The sequence below is a fragment of the Perca fluviatilis genome, chromosome 16 (assembly GCF_010015445.1).
Source record: "Perca fluviatilis chromosome 16, GENO_Pfluv_1.0, whole genome shotgun sequence".
Classification (NCBI taxonomy): domain Eukaryota; kingdom Metazoa; phylum Chordata; class Actinopteri; order Perciformes; family Percidae; genus Perca; species Perca fluviatilis.
This window is the reverse complement of record NC_053127.1, coordinates 5,658,201-5,683,796: the sequence shown is the minus strand read 5'-3', so window position 1 is coordinate 5,683,796 and position 25,596 is coordinate 5,658,201. Positions and strand designations below refer to the sequence as shown.

Here is a 25,596-nt window from a genome sequence, read left to right as displayed (position 1 = left end):
TATTTGCACAGAATATAATGTTTGTGTGTGTGTGTGTGTGTGTGTGTGTGTATATATATATATATATATATTAGGGCTGGGTGACATACATCATATACATACATACATCCATATTGTTGTGATGATATTATAGGGATTTTTTTTACAATGAGAAATGTTTTCAGCTACAGTATATACTGACTATGTTTATGTGTGTGCACAAAACCAGTGTGCTGTTAAAACAAATCTACCATTCTTCATATGATATCCCCTCAAAATGTTTCGCAACAGATTGTCTGAGAAAATTTTGTTAGTATGTGCTTGTTATTATCAATTTATCAATCAATTACTAACGTAATTCTACGTCACGATATCTCGATATATGATTAATGGCGATATGATTCCATTGAAAGGCGATAAATTATCATTATCATATCAATATCTTCTGCTACGGTTTCCTCCTCTCATTCCCCCTGCTCTGGCGTTTCCCACGCTCATTCCCCCTGCTCTGGTGTTCCCCCCTCTCATTCCCCCTGCTCTGGCGTTTCCCCCTCTCATTCCCCCTGCTCTGGTGTTTCCCCCCCTCTCATTCCCCCTGCTCTGGTGTTTTCCCCCTCATTCCCCCTGCTCTGGCGTTTCCCACGCTCATTCCCCCTGCTCTGGTGTTTTTTCCCTCTCATTTCCCCCTGCTCTGGTGTCTCCCCTCCATTCCCTCCTGCTCTGGTGTTTCCGAGCCCCTAAACCGGAGACATTTGGAAACACTTGTGACCCGTTTTGGTTTGGAATCTGCTGGGTTGTGTTGCAGTCTCAACGGCCGCCAACGGAGACCTTTGGAAACGCTGACACTGACTCCAACGTTTCTCCTCCTGATTGGGTCTTAAAGCTTTTAACGTTACCATTTGTAATCACTATGGACGTTAATGCGATTAATCGTGATTCAAAATTTGAATTGATTGACAGCCCTAATATATATATACACACAGTACAGGCCAAAAGTTTGGACACACCTTCTCATTCAATGTGTTTCTTTATTTTCATGACTATTTACATTGTAGATTCTCACTGAAGGCATCAAAACTATGAATGAACACATATGGAATTATGTACTTAACAAAAAAGTGTGAAATAACTGAAAACATGTCTTATATTTTAGATTCTTCAAAGTAGCCACCCTTTGCTTTTTTTGATAACTCTGCAAACCCTTGGTGTTCTCTCAATGAGCTTCATGAGGTAGTCACCTGAAATGGTTTTACCTTCACAGGTGTGCTTTGTCAGGGTTAATTAGTGGAATTTTTTCCCTTATTAATAAAAAAAGCAAAGGGTGGCTACTTTGAAGAATCTAAAATATAAGACATGTTTTCAGTTATTTCACACTTTTTGTTAAGTACATAATTCCATATGTGTTCATTCATAGTTTTGATGCCTTCAGTGAGAATCTACAATGTAAATAGTCATGAAAATAAAAAGGAAACACATTGAATGAGAAGGTGTGTCCAAACTTTTGGCCTGTACTGTGTATGTATAAAAAATAAAAATATATATATATATAATTTTTATATGAATAAAGTCAATTGAAATGGCTTCCAGAAAAACATCCTATCACCCAAAAAGCAGTCCCTGAACACCAGCTAAACAAAGTAGTTGCTAAGCAACAGAGCAGCAGCAGTGTGAGCAGTGACTCTGGGTCGCTGCATTACCATTTTAAATCAAGTGTGTTCATCTGGTTTGGAACAGAGGCTCGCTGTTTGACCAACTATCACTATTTCTGTTGGCAAAAGCGTCGAAAAGATTGTCCAAAAAAAACTTGAAAAACTCATAAAAACGTGAAAAAAAACATTGAAAAGGAGCAAATACTTAAGCCCTGTTTTGATTATTGGGGGGATTGTTACCCTTTGTCCCTACTTGTGTTTGTGTGCATCCTGCAGGTCTCCAGTGATGGCAGGTGGACTGTTCGCCGTGGACAGGAAGTGGTTCTGGGAGCTGGGAGGATATGACACGGGTCTGGAGATCTGGGGAGGAGAGCAGTACGAGATCTCCTTCAAGGTGAGAAAAATGAAACACGCCGGCACCATATAGTGCACTGCCAGTAGCGATTTTTTAGGATTTTTTAAGTGGGGTGGCACAGGGGGGACCAGTAATCGGAATAGCATAGAAAATCTGCTTAGAAATATAGGAAATATTGGATAGGATAGAACAACACAATGCAATTCTGCTAAACAAAACATCACATTCATTATTAGTTTCAATTGATTTCATTTTAAACAAATTGTATATCCCAATACACATTTTCTATTGGCACAGGCTGCCACTTTAAAAAGAAAATAAATTCCAGTGGCCGGTTAGCTCAGTTGATAGAGCGGGCGCACATACACAGAGGTTTATTCCTCGACGCAGAAGGCCCAGGGTTCGAGTCCGACCTGTGACGGTTTTCCTGCATGTCTTACCCCTCTCTCTCCCCTTTTATATCTCAGCTTTCCTATCCAATAAAGGCAGAAATGCCCCAAAAAAAAAATAATTCCAGTGCTGGTTCCATGGATAGTCACCATGGCAACATTAATTGGTCATGTGACAAGGGCTGGGGAGATTGGCAGAACAGGCAGCGAAGTGACGGTACTCTGAGCCAATGGGAATCAGAGTGCTGTCAGATTGACAGCACTCTGGCCCAATGGATTGAGGGGGCAGAAAATCTAAAATAACCATCCAAGTCCAAAGTGACATCTCTAAATGTCTCGTTTTCTCCAAAACCCAAAGATATTCAGTTTAATATGATATGACACAGAGAAGAGCGGGGAATCTTCACATTTGAGAGGCTGACCTCTGATAATCGCTGGAACATCTGGCGCTTATCCTGGAAATGAACTCCAGTCGATCCAGACTAACCCTGCAGCCCTACTCAAAAGGCTCCCATGTTGTTACTCAGCAATAGGCCGGCACGATTCTGGGAAAAATATGAATATTTAAAATAATATATATATATATATATATACGGTAAATATATATATATTTTTAATCAAAGTCATTTAAAAATTAAATTAGATTTTATAACGATTTATCGTGCAGGCCTACTCAGCAGTTTTATTTAGAGTAGAGGACAGAGTGGGACTGGCAGGGTTTCAACCGTTGTTAGATCATTGTGCCCATGATGCATCTCTCCCAGTTTCTATCATGTATCCTTTTATTTAACGCTAATTTGAGCTAATGCCTACCAGACACTAGAAAACTTTGAACAGTCTTTGAAAAGACTAAAGTCTGACAGCGTCCCACATCTAAAGACAATCATCTCACATCTAACGTTAAAGACATGTCATAATATGTAAAGACTTGCAGGGTCACACATTGACAAGACTACAACTAGATTAGATTTGAAAAATGTAGTATATATATATCCTTGACGTTCCACTTCCCGGATTGCTCCGTTGCTGCCGGAAAAATCCAACCGGATTTCACTCATTTAGGCCGGATATCCGTTGCCTTGGGCTTCCTTTGTGTTGGCGTTCTAACCTCCGGTGGATTTGTGAGGACTGTGGTTAACTGCTCCTCAGATCTCTGCAGGGTAAATCCAGACAGCTAGCTAGACTGTCTGACTTTTAAACGTACACATGTTCCACCAAAACAAGTTCCTTCCCGAGGCTATTTTGCAGCGACACAGCGGCTTTTCTCCGGAGCTTAGCACCGCCCAAGACGATTGTGATTGGTTTAAAGAAACGCCAATGAACCAGAGCCACAGTTTTCCTCCCATCCCGAATGCTGTGTGGAGTAGCCAAACCCTCCTCTTGCGCGCTTTGGAGGAAGGTCTGGCAAAAGCGTGACTTTGAAAAAATGTAACCAAGCTAACTAGCTACCGCTAGCGTCAGCTGGTAACTTCAAGGGAAAGTCAGCAGATATCCTGTTCTGCCGTACATGCAGATGAAGGAGGAGGTCTGCGTTTAACCGCCGGTGAAACTCTCGTTGGATGACTCGCTTCAGAAGGGTTAAAAATCGGCAACTTTGCCTCTTTAGCGCCATAGCAACCATAAACACCACTTGCTCTAGCTGTTTGCTGCTTCCTGTTTGTAGTTGCAGGGAGAGCACCCATTGGTTGTTGACAACGTCCGCACGATTTAACTTCACTGCCAAGACTTAAAACTTAGGATAATCTCAGACACGTTTTGATTTTTGTCGGAACGTCAAGACGGGAAACGGACCGACTGGGACTGAGTTTTATGACCTCACGCCAAACGATGGAGACGACGGGAGAGCCCCGACTCCAGCAACTGTCAGGGCTTCATTCTGATATTGGACATTAGTCCGCGACAGTGGAATCGCTTGAAAAGTGGTTTGGCGTGAGTTTCATCTAAAAGAATCGATATTATGACGTTGAATTGGCTTTGAATGCAGAAGAGCGTGTGTTCCATGTTTCCCCCTAATGTTTAATCTGTTCATCCACAGCTCAGTAACTGAGCAGCTACAGAAAAGCCCACGAGACTTTCCTCATTACGGTTTCAACTCTCGTTTCAGTCATTTGAGCTAAACCTACTCACTCTCCACATTAATCATACTCAGAACAGCATATTAGATTATGCTTTTGTCTGCTGCTTCAATATGAATTATTCTGTTGCGTAGCCATAACTGCTTGTGACTTGGCCAGCATGTTAAGACCTAGTTACCTCCCCCGCACCCTCCCCCCCCCCCCCCGCCCTGCTGCCTCTGTCAGCGGGCTCTGGACAGGACGGCCCGTCACAATAATTGAATTCTGGTCTGAATGAGTAAGGGCGTTTTACGTCTCACTCAATTAAGCACAAAGGCCACTGCTGGCCAGTTGGATTTGATCGGACGTATTTGTGTTAAACACACCTTCCGAGGCAATCCATCAAATTTAAATTGCCATTACAATTTTTTGGTTCCTAACGATCACAAAAACAACGTATTTTGCACATTTACGTTTTGCATGTAAACTCTTATTTTGTCTTGCGTTCTGATTGAATGACAAAATTAAAAAAAAGTTGAAACATGGTACATTTAACAGTTCAAGGTGTTTTCACTGTTGGTTTGTTTAACTTTTTCGCTGTTTTTTTTTTAAGTTCAATAAATACATCTCCGAAAAAACAGTGAGTACTTGTGTTAAATAATCACGATTTCAATAATGACCAAAATAATTGTGATTATTAATTTTCTTTTTTCAGAATCCAGCGGCCCTTTGCTGCTACTTCATATTAACGTTTCCTCTTTTTTGAAGCTGCCAGTGTCTGTTTCACGTTATAATCCTAGTGGGGTGTTTTCAAAAAAGTCGTGAGCCACCGCTGACTTCTTTTTTGCAGCTCAGGGCGTCTTTTTGACGTAAAAAAAAGTTAAATTTTTCTGAAAAAATGACAAGCGGAGTAGCCACAACTGTCGTTTACATAGCAACAAGAAGAAATGGAGTCAGCGAGCTATGTGATATGACTGGCTGCTCCCTGTACAGGGTATGACGGTTGGGGGAACTTGCTTTGTTTTATCTAACGTTAGCACCGCTCCATAGAATGTATAATAATAATAATAATGGACAGAGCATGTGTGACGTCACCTAGCGCCCTTTATATAGAGAGTGTGGCCAACTCAATCTTTAAATAATTTGTAAAATGTTTCCACTACTCCCTGCACTATGTCAATGGGAATCAGATGAATGTTGGTATCCAACACGGAGTCCACGAAACACGTGACCACCTGGGGAAACAGACTTCCTTTTAGCAATCGCACATGTCGCCCCCTGCAGGAATTCAGATAGAATGCAGGTTTAAGGCATTTGCAGCACTTCGCCGAACCGGATGATTTGTCCATTAATATTTACAGTCTATGCACTGCTTCTCTCTCTCTCTCTCTCTCTTCTGTCTCTCTCTGTTCTTTCTCTAGTTCGCTCCACCACTTTGTTTTATCTAACATTAGCACCGCCATCTCTCTCTGTGTTCTTTCTCTAGCTCGCTCCACCACTTTGTTTTATCTAACGTTAGCACCGCTCCACATAGCGCTCTAGTATACTGTAGCAGTAGCTGTTGTTATAGCAACAAAAGACGCTCTCGGCTGCTTTTTGGAATAAAAACGCTGCCAGCTTTTTTTTATTTATTATAAAAGCGCCCTAGTCAACTCTTTCTTGGCAAAATAGACGCCAAGTGTGAACATAGCCTGAGTGTGTGGATGCTTTTTTTTTCCCCCATTAAGTTTTATAGTCTGTAGTTCCAGCACCTCAGCTAAATCTGATACCAGGTGAGCTGTGTTTTTCTTTCTTAATTTGTTGCTTTTTATGAAAAGCACTGGATAAATAAAAAGTTATTTTTCAGAAGAGATGGTAGTGCCATTCTGTGCCATGGTGGTTTTAGCCTCCATAGTTTGAGGTAGGGCTGCACAATATGAGGAAAATATCTAATTGTGATTCCTTTGACTGATATTGCGATTGCGATATGATTCACGATATTGGAGGAAATGATCATTATTTTCATTTTCATTGAAAAATATTAAAATTTAAATAATTATAGTGGGATTTTTGAAAGGATCTGTACCAGGAAAAAATATTTTTTCTTTAGTGTATAGGATAACATTTGCAGACCGGGACGTGTCTGCAGCATAGGGCTGGGCAATATATCGATATTATATCGATATCGTGATATGAGACTAGATATCGTCTTAGATTTTGGATATTGTAAAATCGTAATATACGAAGTGTGGTCTTTTCCTGGTTTTAAATCCTACAATATCGTCGCAATATCGACATCGAGGTATCATGATATTTGATTTTCTTCATATCGCCCAACCCTACTGCAGCACCACAATACTGTATTCAGAATGGATGGACACATGTTTTGCCTTTAACAAATATTGCCCCCCCCCCCCCTTCCTGCAATTTGCACTAGTCCATATAACGATTTTGATAAAAATACGATTAATGTTGCGAGCCCCAGTTTAAGTTGAGCAGATTGTAGAGGCTTGTGTGGTCGAGGCGAGTGATAAGACTTTCAATTGCACCTGACCGCGCTGAAGTCCAGCTCTTGATCCCTCCCGCAGTGAGGCACCCCCGTTATTAAGCTCAAGTGTTTCGGAGTCTGGGATGAAGACGATGGAAGGGATCGGCTGAGAGTCAACCTTTATATCATTACTTTTTTTTTTTTTTTTTTTTTTGTTGGGGTTGTGTAAAGAAGTTTTGTTTTTTTTTTTTTTTGGGTTAGGAAGAGGGAGTTAAAAAAATAATGAACATCATCATGTCCGAAAGGAAAGTGCATCAGTCAGGGAGAGAGTAGGGGTAAGAAAAAACAATCGGAAATCGTATGCAGGGTTTTCGCCGCCATTATAAGGTTTAGGTGCAGCACCTATACCAAAATAATTAATGTAAGTAAAAGACTTTTCTCAGATCTAACTTTTTTAGCTTTAAGTCTTGTCTTTAAGCTTTTTGAGTGTTATTTACTGTATTATCTGCTAAAGCTTTTCCAACGTTTTAGACACAGATGTGGTGATAATAACAAAACGATGGAGAAAAAGACTCAAAACTACCACAAAGAGACACAAAGCGACAACCAAGAGACGCCAAATGACCACAGAGACCCGAAACAACCCCAAAGAAAACAAAAAGGACCAAAAAGAGACACAACACGAATACACAGAGACACTAAAACCCACAAAGACACAAAATGTTTGGGGGAAATTGCTTTTTTTTTTTAATTGGAAAACGTAATGTTTTCTTGAGGAGTGACGCCTAAAACCTCCCGCCAAATACGGCACCTAAGGCGTACACAAAGCCAGGGAATACGCTGATATATATCGTGATTTTTTTGTAACGATTTTTAAAATTGATTCTTTTCTCCAGAATCGATATTTTGTATTTATATTTTTTACCAATGATAGATCTAAATGTTGTCTGTTTATGCGGTGCCGCGGGTATGAATAATAATAGTAATAAAACAAACCTATTTACACAAAAAACACCCTTATATAACAGATATACATATATATATGAATAAGGTGCAGATGAATAGAAGTGACATATTGCACAGTTTGAGGTAACAAAGAGTTACATTCTTTTTAGAAAACAATCCGATTTTTAGAAATGTCTCATGATGTATTGTCTCTAGAAGTGTATTAATCAACTTTTTTTTGTTAAAGAAGGAAAAGAAAATCACAATACTTGATACTATCGAATCGCATTACTTCTAGAATCGCAATAAATGAAAATCGCGATACAAATCCAATCGCACCCGAAGCATATCGTCCCAGCCCAAGTAAAGAGCAACATTTTACTCTCAGTATTGACTTACTGTTCTTCCCCGGTCTATCAGAAAGACCCTGAATGCGGCGTGGACTAGCCAGACCTTCCTCCGCAGCGCTGTGGAGGAGGGTCTGGCAATGCGAGACTAACTCATTCTCTGTCACTGCTGTTGGTTGCTAGCTAGCTAATGAATCTGTAGAATGGATTTAGCTCATGGCTCTGTGCTGCTAGCAGTTGCAGATTGATTGACAGGTGGATGTCATGATATAATTGGTTGATATTTGGTTCGTTCTCGCTTACATAAGCACTTATTTTACTTTTTTTCACAGGTTTAGATTTTTTTTGTAGGTTTTTTTTGGCATATATTGATGAATAGGTGCAAAACAAGACCGGGCATGTGATCTAGAAGCATTTCATCTGGACTTCAAGCTTTATCTAAGCTAACATGCTCTTAGTATATCCGGTTCTAGTCATGAGTCTGTGCTGTACATCTCTACTCTCCGTCCTTTCATCCTTCTCTCCTAGGGTGCACGACCCAGTCAGCAAACCCTGCCACCCTGTACACACATGCTGTCATCCCCCCCACTTCTTCCATATTTCCCTTATCTTTACTTTCTAACCTCCCCATTGCTTTGACCTGATATGATGTGTGTGTGTCTCTGCAGGTGTGGATGTGTGGTGGTCGGATGGAGGACATCCCTTGCTCCAGGGTGGGACACATCTACAGGAAGTACGTCCCATACAAAGTTCCTGGAGGGGTCAGCCTTGCCAGGGTGAGTCTCCGAAACAAAAGGAAAATGTTTTATGTTTCTATGCAAACATATCGTGGTCAAATGTAGAGATGTTCCAATAGAGATAACAATATGGGAAAAGCCTCCGATACTGCCTAAAAGTCTGGTATCGGTATTGCAAAGTACTTTAAGCACTGATGTGTGTGGCCAACGTACGATGCTACCTCTCTCCATTTTAGCCAAAAGAACGTAGCTTCTAAACTCTTTGATTTAGCTAGCCGGTTTGCAATCTACAACCATGAGTAACGGCAACTTGTGATGAAACTACGCTTTGCGTAGTCTAGTTTATTCGCTCTTAACCAGTTGATGGAAACGCTTCTAATTCGCATTACTGGTGGCAGGATGGTCAGTGTAACGCTTATCAGTTCAATTTTCTAAGCACAAACGGACATTTGGAAAAACAGAAAAATGGGTTCAAATATCAAATTTTTCATTTTTTTCCACCTTGACAAATTAAAAAATTGGATCTTTAACCTGTTTTTCCAATTTTCTGTTTTTATTCAGAGGATCAGAAATTGAGAAAATTACTAAATTGCGTCTGAGGTCCAATTATTCATTACTGCCATGGTATTCTCTTCTTCTACTTTGCGGGATATGCAGATCATTAACTGCATATGGACAAAAAAAACAAAAACTGATAGACTTTGGGGGTCAGAGGTGCAATTGATGGTTTTGAATGGGGGGCGTAGCGTAGCTAGGTGGAACGAGGGAGAGAATACCATGGCAGTATTGAATAATTGGAGCCCAGACGCAATTTTGTAATTTTCAAAATTTCTGATCCTCTGAATAAAATGAGAAAATTGGAAAAACTGTTTAAAGATCCCATTTTTTTATATTTCAAGGCGGAAAAAAAACTAAAATTGGATATTGGAACCCATTTTTCTGTTTTTCCAAATGTCCGTCCGTGCTTAAAAAATTGAACTGATAAGCATTACACTGACCCAGAATCCTCAGCATCAGATATCACCAACTTTTATATTACACATCACATTCGCTGTACAGGTGTTGAGGAGGAGTACTGCATATGTGAGCCCTTTGTGTCTCCAGAGGGAGCTGTACGAAGTCCGATACCTTATTATAAGTTATTTGACTTGCGTCAGCGTTGGTTGAGGCTGAATACTACAAGTTGGAAAATGGGGGGGGGAGGAATCAGTTTGAGTGGACTAAAGGCCCGTCATACCTGCTGCAGGCTAGCGCCACGAGGCTATGCTAGCCACTAGGGCTGCACGACATGAGGAAACTATGTGATGTCCGATAACGTTGTTGAATATCGCGATAACGATATCGCGTGCAATAAATAAACGGATATTAAAGTTTACTCAGTTCTGCTGCTTTCAGTATTCTGCTAAAATACAACAAACTTCTTGTTTAATTTAAAACACATGAAAGGAAATAATTTCCAAGATTCTTTTATTGAAAAAGAGCCTTTCGCAATGTGTTTATTGCGCCAGTTTATATCACGATGATGATGTAAAAAACAATGTATTTTGCAGCCCTACTACATACACACCCAAATTGCCGACCACACTGACTGAATCAAACCCCATTGTCTGTAATATACAACCTACATTTCTCCAATAATATATTATTATTATTATCCTATAATATGAGCTTGAATCCTTTGACACAGAATGAGAATTCTTTAAAAATAAATGTTCCTCTGGCCTTTAGCTGAACTTGATTTATTATGAATGACTCAGCCTTAGTCGGACACCTGGCTCTGTTTGGCTCGGCTGAATATGTAATTAAACCTCTTGGCCTCAGTTTTTGCCTCGCCGGTCTGACCATTAGCCCCCGTGTGTCCTTCTCCTTCTTTAAAAAATGGGCCTTCTGCTTTAGCTGACTGGTGCTTTTGTCTGGCATTTGTTAGGAATGGATGAGACTGCAGCCAAGATAATTATACCGTATATCTTGAGTAAAAAATAAGGGGTGTCCCCGACAGGGACGGGTCTCGAGACCCTGTTCAATTAAAGGAGAAATCTGGCAGATTTTTACCTGAATCTTGATCGCTAGATGTCACCGAGTACTGACGATAGGAAAAATGACCAAAATTGCTGCTAGCAAACTGAAGTTGCTGCAGTAGTTGGCCAGAGCTCCCAGTTAGCTAAAATGCCAGTGGTGGGGGCAAGTTCTAAAGAGTGCCTCTTAACAGACACAAAATGCAATTTAAAATTTCTATGCAACATGAACAGGGCCCTAACGTGACAACAATATGTGTTTTCAACTCAGACATTGTGAAGAAACCGTTTTAAATTCAAAGTTTGTACTGTCACCTACCTCCTTTTCCATCGGTCGCTTCACCGAAAGCCCAGAAGAGTCGATCACGGAGGTCATGCCTTCGCGAAGAAAACTTGAAGTTTATTTCCCCCTCTAAAATAGGTAATTGAGCACTGTAGTGGTTATGACCATATCAGTGACTATGTAACTACATGGAAACGGTCCAAATGATGCCTGTGGCTTGCACAGTAATAGCGTTACTGAAGGCTAGCTCTAGTCTCGCGCTGAAGTCCCATGGGAATTCAGTTGTTTACCATTTCCTGCAACAGGTCAAAATATCTCCTTTAAGGTGCCGGTTCCAAATTCCTCAAAAGCAGAAAATCAATAAGGTTCAGACCTTATCAATATTGCTATCGAGAATCAAAAATGGGTATGTGCTCGAACCGGAAGAATGATTTACGAGCACTGTGTGTGCGTAAAGACCATAGTAGGTAAAGACTAGCCTCGCCACCGCACATCATTCAAAACCTAGTCGGACTGGGCCACGCGAGCATGTCGTATACGACAAAAAACGCTATTGTTTTGCGGGGTCTTTTTGCAATAAATCCAAACTGTTACATCCGAGATTGATACACTATCGCTGCTAGCTTTGATGCTAACCGTCAATTTTGTGTATTCCCATGATGCTCTGGGAGACCATTTACGTCTTGTCGACCAATGGAAGGCTTGTCCGCCACTGGAGATCACACACAACTTGCATCTTACTTTGGATCATCTTACTCTTTCAAAGCGCACCCACACTTTTAGATTTTCTTTTCGCAGACATTTTCAGTTAAAGGTTTAAATCCCTGCCGCCCGAGATGCTCCGCCATCGGTCACGGATCACGGAAAGTGAACTTAAATCTCTCATTGGGGGGGCGGGATTTATTCACGTGCTTTAAAAAACTTTATTAAAAGCTTCTTTCTTTGCACATTTTGATATTTTGTATATTATAATATTCTGTATATTGGGAGAAAAACAGGTAGTTCTATGTCACATCCAACATTGAGCAGCCCCATATAGCCAAAATGGCATGATCCCCACCCAAGGGTAGAGGGAGGACGAGTCAGCATGGAGGGAGATGGAACCACTGAACTCCATTTCACTTCACCTGGAGAGAAAGTTTTTTTTTTTTTTTTTTTTTTTTTTTTTTTTTTTTTTTTTTTTTTTTTTTTTTTTTTTTTTTTTTTTTTTTTTTTTTTTTTTTTTTTTCTCAAAGGATTGTTTTTTTTTTTTTTTTTTTTTTTTTGGATTTGTAGTTACACTTCCCTGGGAGGCTCGCTGAACCTGTATTTTCATTCATTTCACCATCCATACCTCCAAGGCTGCGACCATCTGTATTCTCAGACGTGCGTCCGTACCTCAGAGGCCGACAGACTCCGTGTTTTTTTTTTGTTTTTTTTTACTCCTTCACAACTCAAAGGCTTCAGATGGATGGATTTCCCGTTTCTCTGGTGTAAATCTTTCATGTCTGCAATTGTCTGCGCTTAAAGAGCCTGTTGAAGAAGCTGTCTGCCCTGCAGTCATCATCGCTTACAGTTTCAGTCACCTGCTCGTCTTTTTTTTTTTTTTGTTCCACGCAGCTGCCTGTAATCACAGAGTTTTTGCAGTTAAGTCCAAGTTGCTCTCGTTGTAGTCTAGTGAAAAAGCCTTGTGACACGATATAAATGCAGTCATAAAAAGACATTTAAAGATTAAAGAAGAGCCATAAAAATGTGCAGTTGTGATAAAAAGCCTAAAGGTACTCATCATCAAAATGCAAACACACAAAATCAGCTCCCATGCCAGCAAACGTTTTGGGACAGCTGTTATTAGCTCGCATTATGTACTGTATGTAGGCCACAATAACGATAATAATGTATAATGATACACTATGAGGAAAATTTCCTTAAGTTTAAAATGATCTGTCTTTTAATCACATATTTTGCACAGTTCACACGGTTCCTTGGCACTAAGAAGTGGTTTTGTCAAAGCCTTAACACCACATCTGCAGGTGGCTCAGTGTTAAAATGGAGTGGAACTAAAGCCCCTTTCACTCATGCACTGCAAACCTGAACTCAACTAGACATTACCCGGCGGAGCTGTATGTGAAAAGGCAAATGTCCAAATCAGTTGGATCGGACTTCAAACGGTCTGTACCCTGCCAGCTCCAGAGGACAAAGTCTGTGTAATGTCAGATGGAGCCCAGAGTGTGAGATTTCACAGCTAGTGAGTTTGTGCTTACACAGTATTGCTTTTTTCAAACTCCCCACGTTATGCCCCGCGCTTCTATTATCTATTATCATTACGGTCAAAACTGCTGCAACATGAAACTGTTTCTGTATAGAAAATGTTAAATTCATTCATTCATTCAATTGTTAAGAACCAAATTAGGAACCGGCTCCCCGACCTCCCACCCAGGTGCCACCCCTCGCGTAAACGGGAAGTGAGAACGCGTGTTACGCAGATGATCTCCTGTTATGAGCTACATGTGGGAAACTTTGGGACAAAAAAGGGAAACTTTGGACAGTTTTTGGACCTGATTTGTTGTGCATTGTCCAGAGTTCGTATGTTAAAACGACAAGAGACAACCCTGCTTCAAATCTCGTCCAATCTGAGTTTTCTGTTGCACGACTAAAACTACTTTTGAACGTACACATGTTCCACCAAAACAAGTTCCTTCCCGAGGCTATTTTGCAGAGGCACCGTTGTTCCGTAAGGCGCTTAGCGCTGCCCATGACGATTGTGATTGGTTTAAAGAAACCAATCACAATCCCAATAAACCAGAGCACATTTTTCTCCCATCCCAGAATGCTGTGTGGACTCGCCAGACCTTCCTCCGCAGCGCTGTGGAAGAAGGTCTTTTAATGCGAGACTATCATAACAGTATGTTTATGTGCTTCCTCCAACACTTTATTGAAACTACTGTATATGATGCTTACACTGAGCAAAATTTTAATATTGAAACGGACACCACGTTTTCATGGCTATACAACACTAACTAACACACAGAATGTTCAACACATTTCCCAGTATTGCAGGAAGACATTCTGTATATGCTGTTTGTGGGGAAAAAATTAGGGAATTTGTATAAATCAGGTTCTCTGGCTCTGTGGCCCGCCAAACCAAACTTGCGGTGTTCATTCATTCAGTTCAAAACGAAAGGTACAGTAAGTTCTCGGTCTGATCGGTGTGTGTGAAGGTGTCAGGGAGTAAAGAAAAAGACTTTGTCTTTCATGAAGCCAACCTGTAAAGTAGCACATAATTGAGTTTAGTGTTTTATCTGCTCTCATGACTAGAGACAAGTTGCTTGTGTTTTTTTTCATCTCTCTCCTTCTGGGACAAGATGACAGGTCCTGTCTGATGACTGGCCGCCTTTCTACTGAGCGTCTTTGATCATTTCTGTCATGTCAGATGAGTCAAAGCATCGAGCGTGGCAGGATGCACGGATGATGTCTCACTGTACTCTGTGTTTCAATGAAGACATGATGTCCAGAAACAGACTTTCAAGTCAGAGGGTTTGTTTTTTACCGTGTGACACGGTGAGAAAAAGCTAATTCAGCATCTTCGATGATTGGCATTCCTACTACATAACACGTATGTGTCAAAGTCAAGGCCCGCTGCCCTTCGCAAATTTTGATCCCACCAGCATATCAGTTATAAGTTCACAATAAATATTGGCCCGCCTAGTTGCGCGTGCAAACCAAAAAGACAGGAAACTGTTTTCAAACTGCACTTAGGCGGAACTCAAAGTCGAGTTTGGCAGATTCGCGGACTTTGAGATTTAGATTTCTATTCAGGTTGTGAAACAGTTTGTTCTGAGTCGGCTGTATGGTCGCCTACTTTTAATTTGTAATCAGAAAGCATTATTTTGCTTGATTTGCTGAACTCTATGATGGCTAAGGAACTTTTTCGCTGACTTATTAAGGCTTAATGTTGACCAAATTGAAAGGGCTATATGAGTAATGCACTAATACAGTCAAAAATATTTCACTTTCGATTAAATAAAAGCATGTCAAAAAACTTTACATGTCCTTGATGTGATTCTCATTTTCCAGTGTGGCCCTTAGTAAAGTTGAGTTTGACCCCCCTGGCACGACATATATCTAACATAGTATAATGACTTTAGCTGGATTTCCTACGAGATGTTCTCCAACGAGAATCACTTTGCCATGACCTGGCTCATGAGCCATGACAAAAGACAAGAGATAAAAGGTTTAACATTTATTTACTGAATATAACAAGCACTCATAATGAAGTAACAAGAAAGAACTAAATACACAAGAAAGTTGCACAGACGTAATGAAGAATGAAAACTATTAACCAGGCCGAAGCCAACTAAACAGAAGCGCGGTGCCGGCTGGATGAAGAGAGAGACTGAGCGCGCTCACAGCCAGATCTTAAGGACTCCTGGGAGACTGGCCAGTTGGCGCTGATTTGGCACCGCCCGTGGACCTGCAAGGCAGCACGGAGAAAAACCAACAGAGACAGAGAGACCGCAGGCCCTGCTCTAGCAGGAGGCCGTCACACTTGACTCCGGTGATCAAAATCAGTGGTGGTTTGAAGGAGTGGATTAGCACTGAGCTCCAACTTGTCACCTCCTGTAGCGAGGTTTATGGTCGCCGCGTTGCAGTGGTGTATACGTGATACGCAGGTATACCCACTGAGAAAGCTCCCGGATTTCCATATACCCACTTAAAAATGCCCAATGACACACAACAACATACTTTCCATTATATGTTTGATACATTTTGAATTGTCATCTGTGTTTTTCTTCTTCCACATAGGCTAAATAAAGGGATTTCCACCGTAAATTGGTGCATAAAAGTGTATCCGAATGGAGGACTGGGGGAGGACACCCAAGACCCCTCCACTATGAAATGGCACCACCGCTCTCCCCCGTAGGAAATCAATGGAACGGCCGGCGTAAAGCGGATTTGCCGCCTATGATGAGGAGGCTTTAGAGTAGATTAATGGCTGGATGGTGTTTTAAGCCCCCAGTGTCTCCTTCCAGGCAGCGCTGCGACCGTTGACTTCAAGGCACCAAACCTTAACCCTAACCATAACCATTGCCTAATCCTAGTGCCTTCCAAGGAGACGTTGGGGGCTTAAAACACAAACCGATCAATGTAATGTTTGGCGGTACGACGGTGTTTATAATGGATGTGTTTACTTGCTTTGCTTTACTTCCGCTCTCTTCTTCTTCGTCTCTACTACTTCTTTCTTATTTACCGATTATTTTGTCTGTACGTCCTCTGGTGTTTGGGAGAATACGGCAACGAACAATGCGTTGAGCATAAAAGTCTCTGTGCATGCTCGTAGCGCGCACGCCATCTACAAAGGCCTGCGCACGGTGTCGCGTGAAGCATTTCCGAAGCTGAACTTCCAATCCTCGTAAACAACAACTTGTTGTTGTTGTGGGTGCGCTTTGAAAGCTGCACTGATAAATATATTTATATTGCCAATGGATTTAATGAGTTATGTGAGATGTGAGAGGGCTTTCTCATAGATACAAACCTGCAGAGAATTATCACCCAACTCTGCATCTTTCATCCCATGGTTTTGGTTTCTGTCCAGTACAAACCCCAGTGACAGTCTGGCAAATTGCTCAGCTGCAGGAACATTCACATTGATGTTTCATCATAGGAGAAACTACCAGCAGCTGCTTCCTTTTTTAAGACGCTACATGCATTGATGATGCCCCCAAACCAAGCAATTGCTTGTTGAGCCTTACCCGACCACAATAGGAAAAATGAAAATCCCCATTCTTTCTTTCTTTCCTAGCAGCAACAAGATCATTGTCACTGTGGCTCTATTGTTTGCACTCCGAAGTAGAGCGGTAACAACTCCAAATGTTGCTGTACAATTAAAAATATTTATTTACACCCCCCACAGGGGTTTTCAGATATTCTGGCTGATTAGACTCTTTTCAGGTTGAATGTGGACCGGAGTTTTAATGGGAACTCATTAGGTCACAAATTCTTTCTACCAATAAGAATGACAAAGGTGTCACTTGTCCCGCCCTAACAGGTGTAACAACACTAACAGTGGACTCAGGAAGATGTCAATCAATCCGTCTAACCACACCCACACAGACCTGGAAAAGGTCCAGTCAGCCACATTAACTATAATGTGTGTTCGGGGCCAAATTAAAGTTGTGAATGAATTCCAGGACAAATCTTTTGGTTGTATATCACTGTCACGTGACCCAGATAGTGTAATAACACAGGTTCACAGGCTAAGAAGTAAACCGCGCCTCTTTATTATCATAAAACATTTTTCTTTCCCCTTGTCATTTCTGTTGCTATGAAAGGGTCAAGTGCCAACAACTAACAATACAATATTATAATAAAAGTATATAGTCCGACCAATAATTACTTATTTAATTACAATTTGGCATATCCAAACAAAATCAACAATTCCCTGTCATTCGCCTTAAGACCTTAGCTAATGTTGGCAATTCATTGCTGTTAAATAATGCGTGATTATGTAAAAAAAGAAATTGACAAGTAGGCAAATGTATAATAATTGTTACAGGCCTACTGCGAAGAATTCATTGTTTGTAGTTTCGTTGGAATGAAAACTTTAGCTTTGACCAAGACTGTTTCACTCTGATTTCAGAACCTGAAGCGTGTGGCGGAGGTGTGGATGGACGAATACGCCGAATATGTCTACCAGCGCCGGCCCGAGTACCGCCACCTGTCGGCGGGCGACATGGCGGCCCAGAAGGAGCTGAGGAACCGCCTCAACTGCAAGAACTTCAAGTGGTTCATGAGGGAGGTGGCCTGGGATCTGCCCAAACACTACCCACCGGTGGAGCCCCCTGCTGCCGCGTGGGGAGAGGTACAGTCCGCTCATACCTTAGTATGTCCTCATTTAGTTTGTTAAATCACGCTACAGTTTGTTTTCCCCCTCGGTGCGGTTCGTTTGGGTCAATAGAGATGATCCGATACCATTTTTTGCTTCCCGATTCCGATGCCTGAGCTTTCATATCGGCCGATACCGAGTGATACCAGTGTGTCATATTTTTCAGGCGAAGCACTGTTACTTGGGCGGAGTGATTATTACTCCCAACTTGGAGCGAACTCTCCAAGGGGCTTCTCAGGTGCTGCGAGCAAATCACTCCGCCCAAGTAGCAGAAGTAGCAGTGCTTCGCCTTCTGAGAATATAGTTCCCAGTATGTATACGGTTAGAATATGGCTGTGTGTCATGTGACCTTGTTATTAGTACATGCTGTGACTCTACAAATCACAACATGTAAATAGGAACATGTTGGCGTTATTTTGTCACTTATTGGGAGCAGTAGGCTAGATGGAGCCGGTTACCTCCAGGATCTGTGCTAAGCTAGGCTAGATGGAGCCGGTTACCTCCAGGATCTGTGCTAAGCTAGGCTAGATGGAGCCGGTTACCTCCAGGATCTGTGCTAAGCTAGGCTAGCGGTGGGTGCGTCAGACAGAGTTACGACACGCACGGAGATGAGAAGGGTATGTATGGACTCATCTAACTCTGGGGGATACGGGGAATAAGCTGAAGTCCCAATAAGTTGCTGTGTTCCTTTAACAGCTGTATACTACTATCCCTGTGTGGATGTGATATGATTGCTATCATTGTTGTCAGCCTAGCTCGGGTTAAACCTTTTGGGAAACATGAACAAACACAAACAATGAATGCCATAGAACTTTATCTTATTATCCAGTTTGACAGTCCGTCATAACGGCAAAAAAACATATATAAACTACTCGCAGATTTTCTTTGGGTCTAAATTACATGGTATTGGATTTGTGCTTAAACTCCAGTACTTAATAATACCGATACCAGCATTTGAGGCAGTATCGGCATCATACTGGTATCTGTATCGGAACATCTCAAGATGCGAAGGCAGAAATCTTTTTATCAGGCTCTATTAGTCTCCTAATGCAGAATTATTTATTTATTTATTTGTCTGTTGGTTGTGTTCCATGGCTGTATAGTTGGTGGCAAACCAGTTTCCCTATCGGGATTAATAAAGTTTTTCAATTCAATTCAATCACACTCGGGCGCGCACCAAAAGCGGACCAAACAATCCAATCCAATCCATTTTATTTATATAGCACATTTAAAAAACAAAGTTTTACAAAGTGCTGAACAAGAGATAACACATACAACATATAAATCTACATACGATCACACAGTTGTCATGCTGGGTTAAAAGCGCAGGAATACAAGTGAGTTTTAAGATGAGATTTAAAAGAGGGTGTAAACTTGTAAGAGGTCTGAGATGTAGCAAGGTACCAACCCATTCAGTGGTTTCAAAACAAACAATAAGATCTTAAAATGTATTCTAAAATGGACCGGGAGCCAATGTAGCGAGGCCAGGACTGGCGTTATGTGTTCGTGTTTGCTAGTTACATTACATTAGTAATGTAAAGTAAAGTTCCGGTTAAAAGACAACAACAAGAAGCGTACCGAGACTTGCAAGATGAGGTGGTCTTGGTACGCTTTCAATCGGTTTAATATCTAAAATGTCAAAGGTCAACTTCGCTGTCACATCGTAATGTTCAGCAAAAACACTTTTATGGTAGCTCAGTTGGTAGAGCGCGCGCCCGTGTATAGAGGTTTATTCCTCGACTCAGAGTCCCAGGGCTCGATTCCGACCTGCGGCCCTTTGCTGCATGTCATCCCTCTCTCTCTCCCCTTTAATGCCTAAGCTGTCCTATCAACTAAAGGGAGGAAATGCCCACACAAATAATCCAAAAATAACAAAGTCTCAGTTTATCAGTTAAACTTCTTTTCTGGCCGTTGCTCAGCGCCATAACTCAGTAACAGAAGGGGAGACATTTGGCCGGATGCTGAGTTAGTGACACTAGATCTTCTGTGTGTGAAGCATCCACGTTTCACCAAAAATACATGCCTTTTATGAAATTCCTTCAAAAAGTCTTCACTACATACTGTACATGAGTCTGGACAGACACGGATGTACACTACGACTGGTTGGCGGAGGCAAACAGCCGCGAGGCGTATATTCCACTTTGTTTAATATCACATTTATCATTAATCAAGCCAAGCTCTACATACTCTGATCCTGAACATTTGTTGTTTTGATATTTCAATATAATTATCAGACCATAAAATCAGGATCACTAGTGGCAGCTTCTTCCAAAATAACTCAAGAGGCTGTCCAGAAAGTGTCCGCCAGTTGGCTGTAGTCATTGTGTGTGTGTGTGTGTGTGTGTGTGTGTGTGTGTGTGTGTGTGTGTGTGTGTGTGTGTGTGTGTGTGTGTGTGTGTGTGTGTCACCAGGCTGCAGAGATGAGAGATAGCACATTCATTTAATGGGAATCAGAGATTAATTTTCATGTCATTGCCTCCCAAAATAAACTACGGGTCCAATTCTAAGAGTCTGTGTATTTGTGCGTAATGTCCCGTGTGATTATGGTTTTATTAGAAATCACTGTTACAGACTTTTTGGCTAAATATTACGTTTGAATATTCCTTTGTGAAAAAAGAAAAAATTATAAAATTAAATAAACTAAACAAATAGGTTTGAATATCTAATTTTGCGCATTATGTCCATTAAAGGGCAAACCAATACAAGAGGAGACAGAACTACTTTTATAGGTGTGTTTCTTTAAAAGAAAAATCTACAATGGCGCCTGGGTGGCTCACCCGGTGGAGCGCGCGCCCATATTATATACTCTATAGAGGTTTGCTCCTCAACGCCGCGGCCACGGGTTCGACTCCGACCTGTGGCCCTTTGCTGCATGTCTTTCCCCCTCTCTCTCTTGTTGCACGATCCAAATTTTCTCCAGAATTTGACATTTCCGGCAGTGCAGCTCGCTAGCGAAGGGATTTTTGAAAACGGCGATACTAACATTGCACGGGCAGGGAGCAGCGGCGAATATCAGAACTTCGGTGAACAGCTCTAGCTCAGTAACATCTGAGCGTCCTCTGCGTCTTGTCTTTGACTTTGCTGTAACGTGTGTGTTTGTGTTGCAGATTCGTAACGCGGGCAGCGGCATGTGTTTGGAGAGTAAGCACTTTGTGTCGGGGAGTCCCATCCGCCTGGAGAGCTGTGTGAAGGGCCGGGCCGAGGTCAGCTGGAGCCACGGACAGGTGACCAGCACACACACACATCGCATTTAACCCTTGTGTTGTCCTCCCGTGTCAAAATTAACACGTTTTTTGTAGCATTTTTCGACGTTTGCTGCGCTTTTTCTTCCCACTACCACCAGTATACACTTAACACCAACTTGTTACCACTGTTTTTAAACTAATATTTGGATTTTATAGTCAATAAACATGTATCCTTTATGACATTTTACTTAATTTAAAAAGTAAAAAAAATGCAGAAAGTATACATCGTTGGGATAGAAGGATAGTTAAGATCAGGGGATTCTTATGGATTCTTATAGCAGACTGTCAAAATGTAGTCAGAAATTGATTAAAACACCCAAAAGTCAATGATAGTATTGAACTGATCCTTACCTTTACTTGTGAAGAGCGTTTCATGGAACCATCTGTGTTAACTTTTGGGCAATTTGGTTGAAAGAAACCCAAATTTCTTCAGAAGCTCCGCCCCTCAGATTCACAGACAGATAACTACTGGCCCGGGTATTCAGTATCAGTCAATATCAGTATTAACTTCAGCTAATCGGTCATTTTGGTCTTAGTCGACTAAGATTTCTTCAGTCAATTAGTCATTTTTTTACATTTTTCATGCTGAATGACTTATTTCCGAGAAACTTATCAGAACATCTCTTTTAAACACAAGCTTTAGTGTGTAACTTTTTAATAATAATAATGAACGTCCGTTACATTCAAGCCGTTGCCAAATGAGTTTCTAACTAAGCCTATCAGCTCCACTAAACACTCTCTGTATTTCTCAGTATGACTATGTTTACCAAAAGGTGTAGTCCCACGACACAGCAGCTCGAGTGATGCGTTTTATGTCATCGCTGAGAAAGGACAACAGCAGCAACAGGCCAAGGCATGGCTGAAAACTCGAAGAAGCACCCATGAAGTGTTTCAGTCAGCGATTGTAGGCTACTGCTGAGAAAAGACCTTCACGTTCAGCAGAAGGACTAAAATCCCCAAAAAGCAAGTGACCGACGGCGAAGACAAACACTGATAACGATGTTTGACAGCTGTGTTCAGAAGATTGTGTCGTCCGGCGACTTTCGCGTGCAGAAAATCGAGAAGATAATGACCTCTTTTGAAGAGTCCGTCATGTTTTTTTAAATCCTCCGTGTCCTCCTTGGCTACTAGCAGCTGTGTTTTCCACCAATACAAGTTCCTTCCCGAGACTATTTTGCAGAGGCGCCGTTGCTCCGTACGGTGCTTAGCACCGCCCAAGACGATTGCGATTGGTTTAAAGAAATGCCGATAAACCAGAGCACGTTTTTCCCCGGAATGCTGTGTGGACTGGCCAGGCCCTCCTCCGCAGCGCTGTGGAGGAGGGCGTGGCTGTGCGAGACTAGAAAGAAGGTGACGGCTGCCCTTTGTCTCCCGCAGGTGTTCACGTTCGGCTGGAGAGAGGACATCCGGGTGGGCGACCCCATGCACACTAAAAAGGTCTGCTTCGACGCCGTGTCCCACAACAGCCCCGTCACCCTGTACGACTGCCACGGCATGAAGGGGAACCAGCTGTGGCGCTACAGAAAGGTACGGCAGAGGAGAACCAACACCGGCGTCAAAGCCCACACTGTCAACACGTTATCGCTCTTTCCTGAACATCTCGGTTCTCGGCCTGCTTAAAGTGCTCATATTATGCTTTTTGGCGTTTTCCCTTTCCTTTATTGTGTTGTATATCTTTTTTTGTGCATGTCATAGGCTTCCAAAGTGAAAAAGCCCAAAGTCCCCCCCCAAAGGGACTTAGATTCTCCAACAGAAAACACTGTTCACAAACTATGTAAAACATGTTAAAATGCTCACCTAGCTCCTAGCGTGGCACACCCTGATACTCTGCTTCTGACTGGCTAGTAGTCCTTACCTAGCTACTGTCAGGGCACGCCCTCATACTCTGCTTCTGACTGGCTAGTAGTCCTTACCTAGGTACTGTCAGGACACGCCCTCATACTCTGCTTCTGACTGGCTAGTAGTCCTTACCTAGGTACTGTCAGGGCACGCCTTCATACTCTGCTTCTGACTGGCTAGTAGTCCTTACCTAGGTACTGTCAGGGCACGCCCTCATACTCTGCTTCTGACTGGCTAGTAGTCCTTACCTAGCTACTGAGCATGTGCGACTCCCAACAAAGATGGAACAGAAGTGAGATGTCTCACTCTGTAGCTAAAACAGAGAGCTCAACACACCTATTTACGATATAACCTCTAAATACAATTATGAAACTGCAAATTACCATAATATGAGCACTTTAAATGTTAATGACTTCAAGGCCACTTAATCTATAAAGTATTGCACATTTCAAACCAGAATCTACCCATGAGCTGATTATGATTCTCCAAACAGGAGGCCACGTTAGTCTAACCCTTGTGTTGTCGTCACAGCGACTGTGCAACTTTTAGTTCTTCTGGTTCGAAATTAAAAAATGTAGCTCACCTCGCAGAGCGCGCGCCCATATATACAGCTTTACTCCTCGACGCAGTGGCCGCAGGTTCGACTCTATATATATATATAAAAATTAAATTAAAACTTTTTTTTCAGAGCAGGGATCTTCAACAGGGCGTCCAGGACCCCTAGGGGGGGCCTCTAAATTATTGTTAATTTTGGAAAAGTTTATAAAACCAAGCCAACAATTACAAGGCTATTTTAATAGCTCAGTATTCTCTTCAGAAAAAAACTATGTCTAAAGGCTTTAGGCCGACCTACATGTTATTGTAGGCCCAGTTTATTCTACAACTTCATTTTATACAAAATATGTAGTCGGGGGTCCCTGCTCCGTCTCTCTCAGTTAAGTTAAAAACCGTTGAAGAGCCCTGCTCTAGAGCAATGTTTTGCCACTAAATGTTCTTTTTGAAATTCCTCAAGTCTCTTTTGAAAAACTAACCTTAACTCACGACGTGTTGTACGAATTGTTTCGGTGCTTGAAATGAGTTCCCCAAAGTCTTTAGGGTTACACATGATTAAAATAGGAAATAAATGTCTGAAATGAAATTTTGGAATATGGCTTTCTGAGTGGGAGTTTTGTCAAACATCGTTTGGACTAGAGCCCGACCGATAAAGGATTTTTAAGGCCGATATATCGATACAAATATTTGGTGATCTAAAAATCTGATAATCGGATATATCGGCCGATGTATTATTTTTTTTTTTAATCCAGAAACGCGTAACAAAACAAACAATAGTTATTTGTAGTTATTTGAGTCCTCACAAAAATAATATTATAACTCAGTTTAAAATAAACTTGTTTTATTGTCACAACAGAACATCAAAATATATTAAAGTTTGATCAATAAAATGTATAAAAATACAAACTTAAGATATGAAACTTAAAGTGCTTTGAACAAAAAGGCAATAACAACAAAAATCAAAGAGTGTAGCCAACAGGGAGGTAGTATAGCGCCCTCTGGTGGACAGACTACGCAACACCAACACTCAGAACATGAACAAACAAACGTTTTGTCCGTTTTTATTTCATTTTTTAAATATTCATTTATCAGCCGTTATAAATGCCAATACCAGTAGTTTGGAGAATGCCTAATATCGGTCGGGCTCTAGTTTGGAAGGCGCCGGTGTGCGTCTGTCGTCCTCAGAGGGTTAAGGTATCTATTAATGAGTGTGTGTTCTTTACTGTCTCTTATGTAAGTGTTGAGTTCTTGTATTTCAATAAAAGGCTCCATCTAGGGATGTGCGTTGCAGACTAGCCTACGGCTGTAAATGCTGGGGTGTGTGGCGTAGGTCTACGCTCCGTACGTGTCCTTACACAAATAACCGTTGATGAAATGCCTTCCTGTGTCTCCCCCCGCCCTGCAGGATAAGAGCCTGTACCACGCCGTCAGCAACAGCTGCATCGACAGCAACCCGAGCGAGCGGCGAGTCTTCATGAACACGTGCGACGCGTCCTCGGCCAGCCAGCAGTGGCTGTTTGAGAGGACCAACGCCACCGTGCTGGAGCACTTCAACCGCGGCGCCGCCAACTGAGGCGCCCGCGGCGTCCGCAAAAACACACACTGGCCCCTGACGCACGCTGGCGTGGATCTGCTGCTGCTGGGAAGAGTTGTTTCACATTCACTCTGGGGGACGGGGGACTAGGACTGATGCATGATGGGATACCGTGGGGGAACTCCACATCATTTCGAGTTGAGCTCTGATGGGATGGGTTTGTGTTTTTAAAGGGGATTTGTGTGCGTGCGAGTTGTGTTTTGTTCTGTCGCACTTCTTTTCGCCGCTGATTCGGGTCCCAAACGGAATCTGACGATTTCTTAGTTTTCCGAAGTGATCCAAAA

At 41.9% G+C, this 25,596-nt stretch overlaps 1 protein-coding gene across 2 annotated transcripts in view; it reads left to right on the top strand.

Moving 5' to 3' along the window:
• The window catches only part of LOC120575636 (polypeptide N-acetylgalactosaminyltransferase 10-like), a 155,736-nt gene extending 130,346 nt beyond the window's left edge, over positions 1-25,390 (top strand). Inside the window, exons 7-12 of one of the 2 annotated variants that reach the window (XM_039826452.1) lie at positions 1,905-2,022; positions 8,854-8,961; positions 17,837-18,058; positions 21,190-21,306; positions 22,705-22,854; positions 25,124-25,390. In XM_039826452.1, coding sequence (XP_039682386.1) covers positions 1,905-2,022; positions 8,854-8,961; positions 17,837-18,058; positions 21,190-21,306; positions 22,705-22,854; positions 25,124-25,291 — 883 coding nt within the window. In that variant the 3' untranslated portion in view covers positions 25,292-25,390. The remainder of the gene's footprint in view (positions 1-1,904; positions 2,023-8,853; positions 8,962-17,836; positions 18,059-21,189; positions 21,307-22,704; positions 22,855-25,123) is intronic. The other variant, XM_039826454.1, reaches the window with a different exon arrangement.
• The last annotated feature ends 206 nt before the right edge of the window (positions 25,391-25,596 follow it).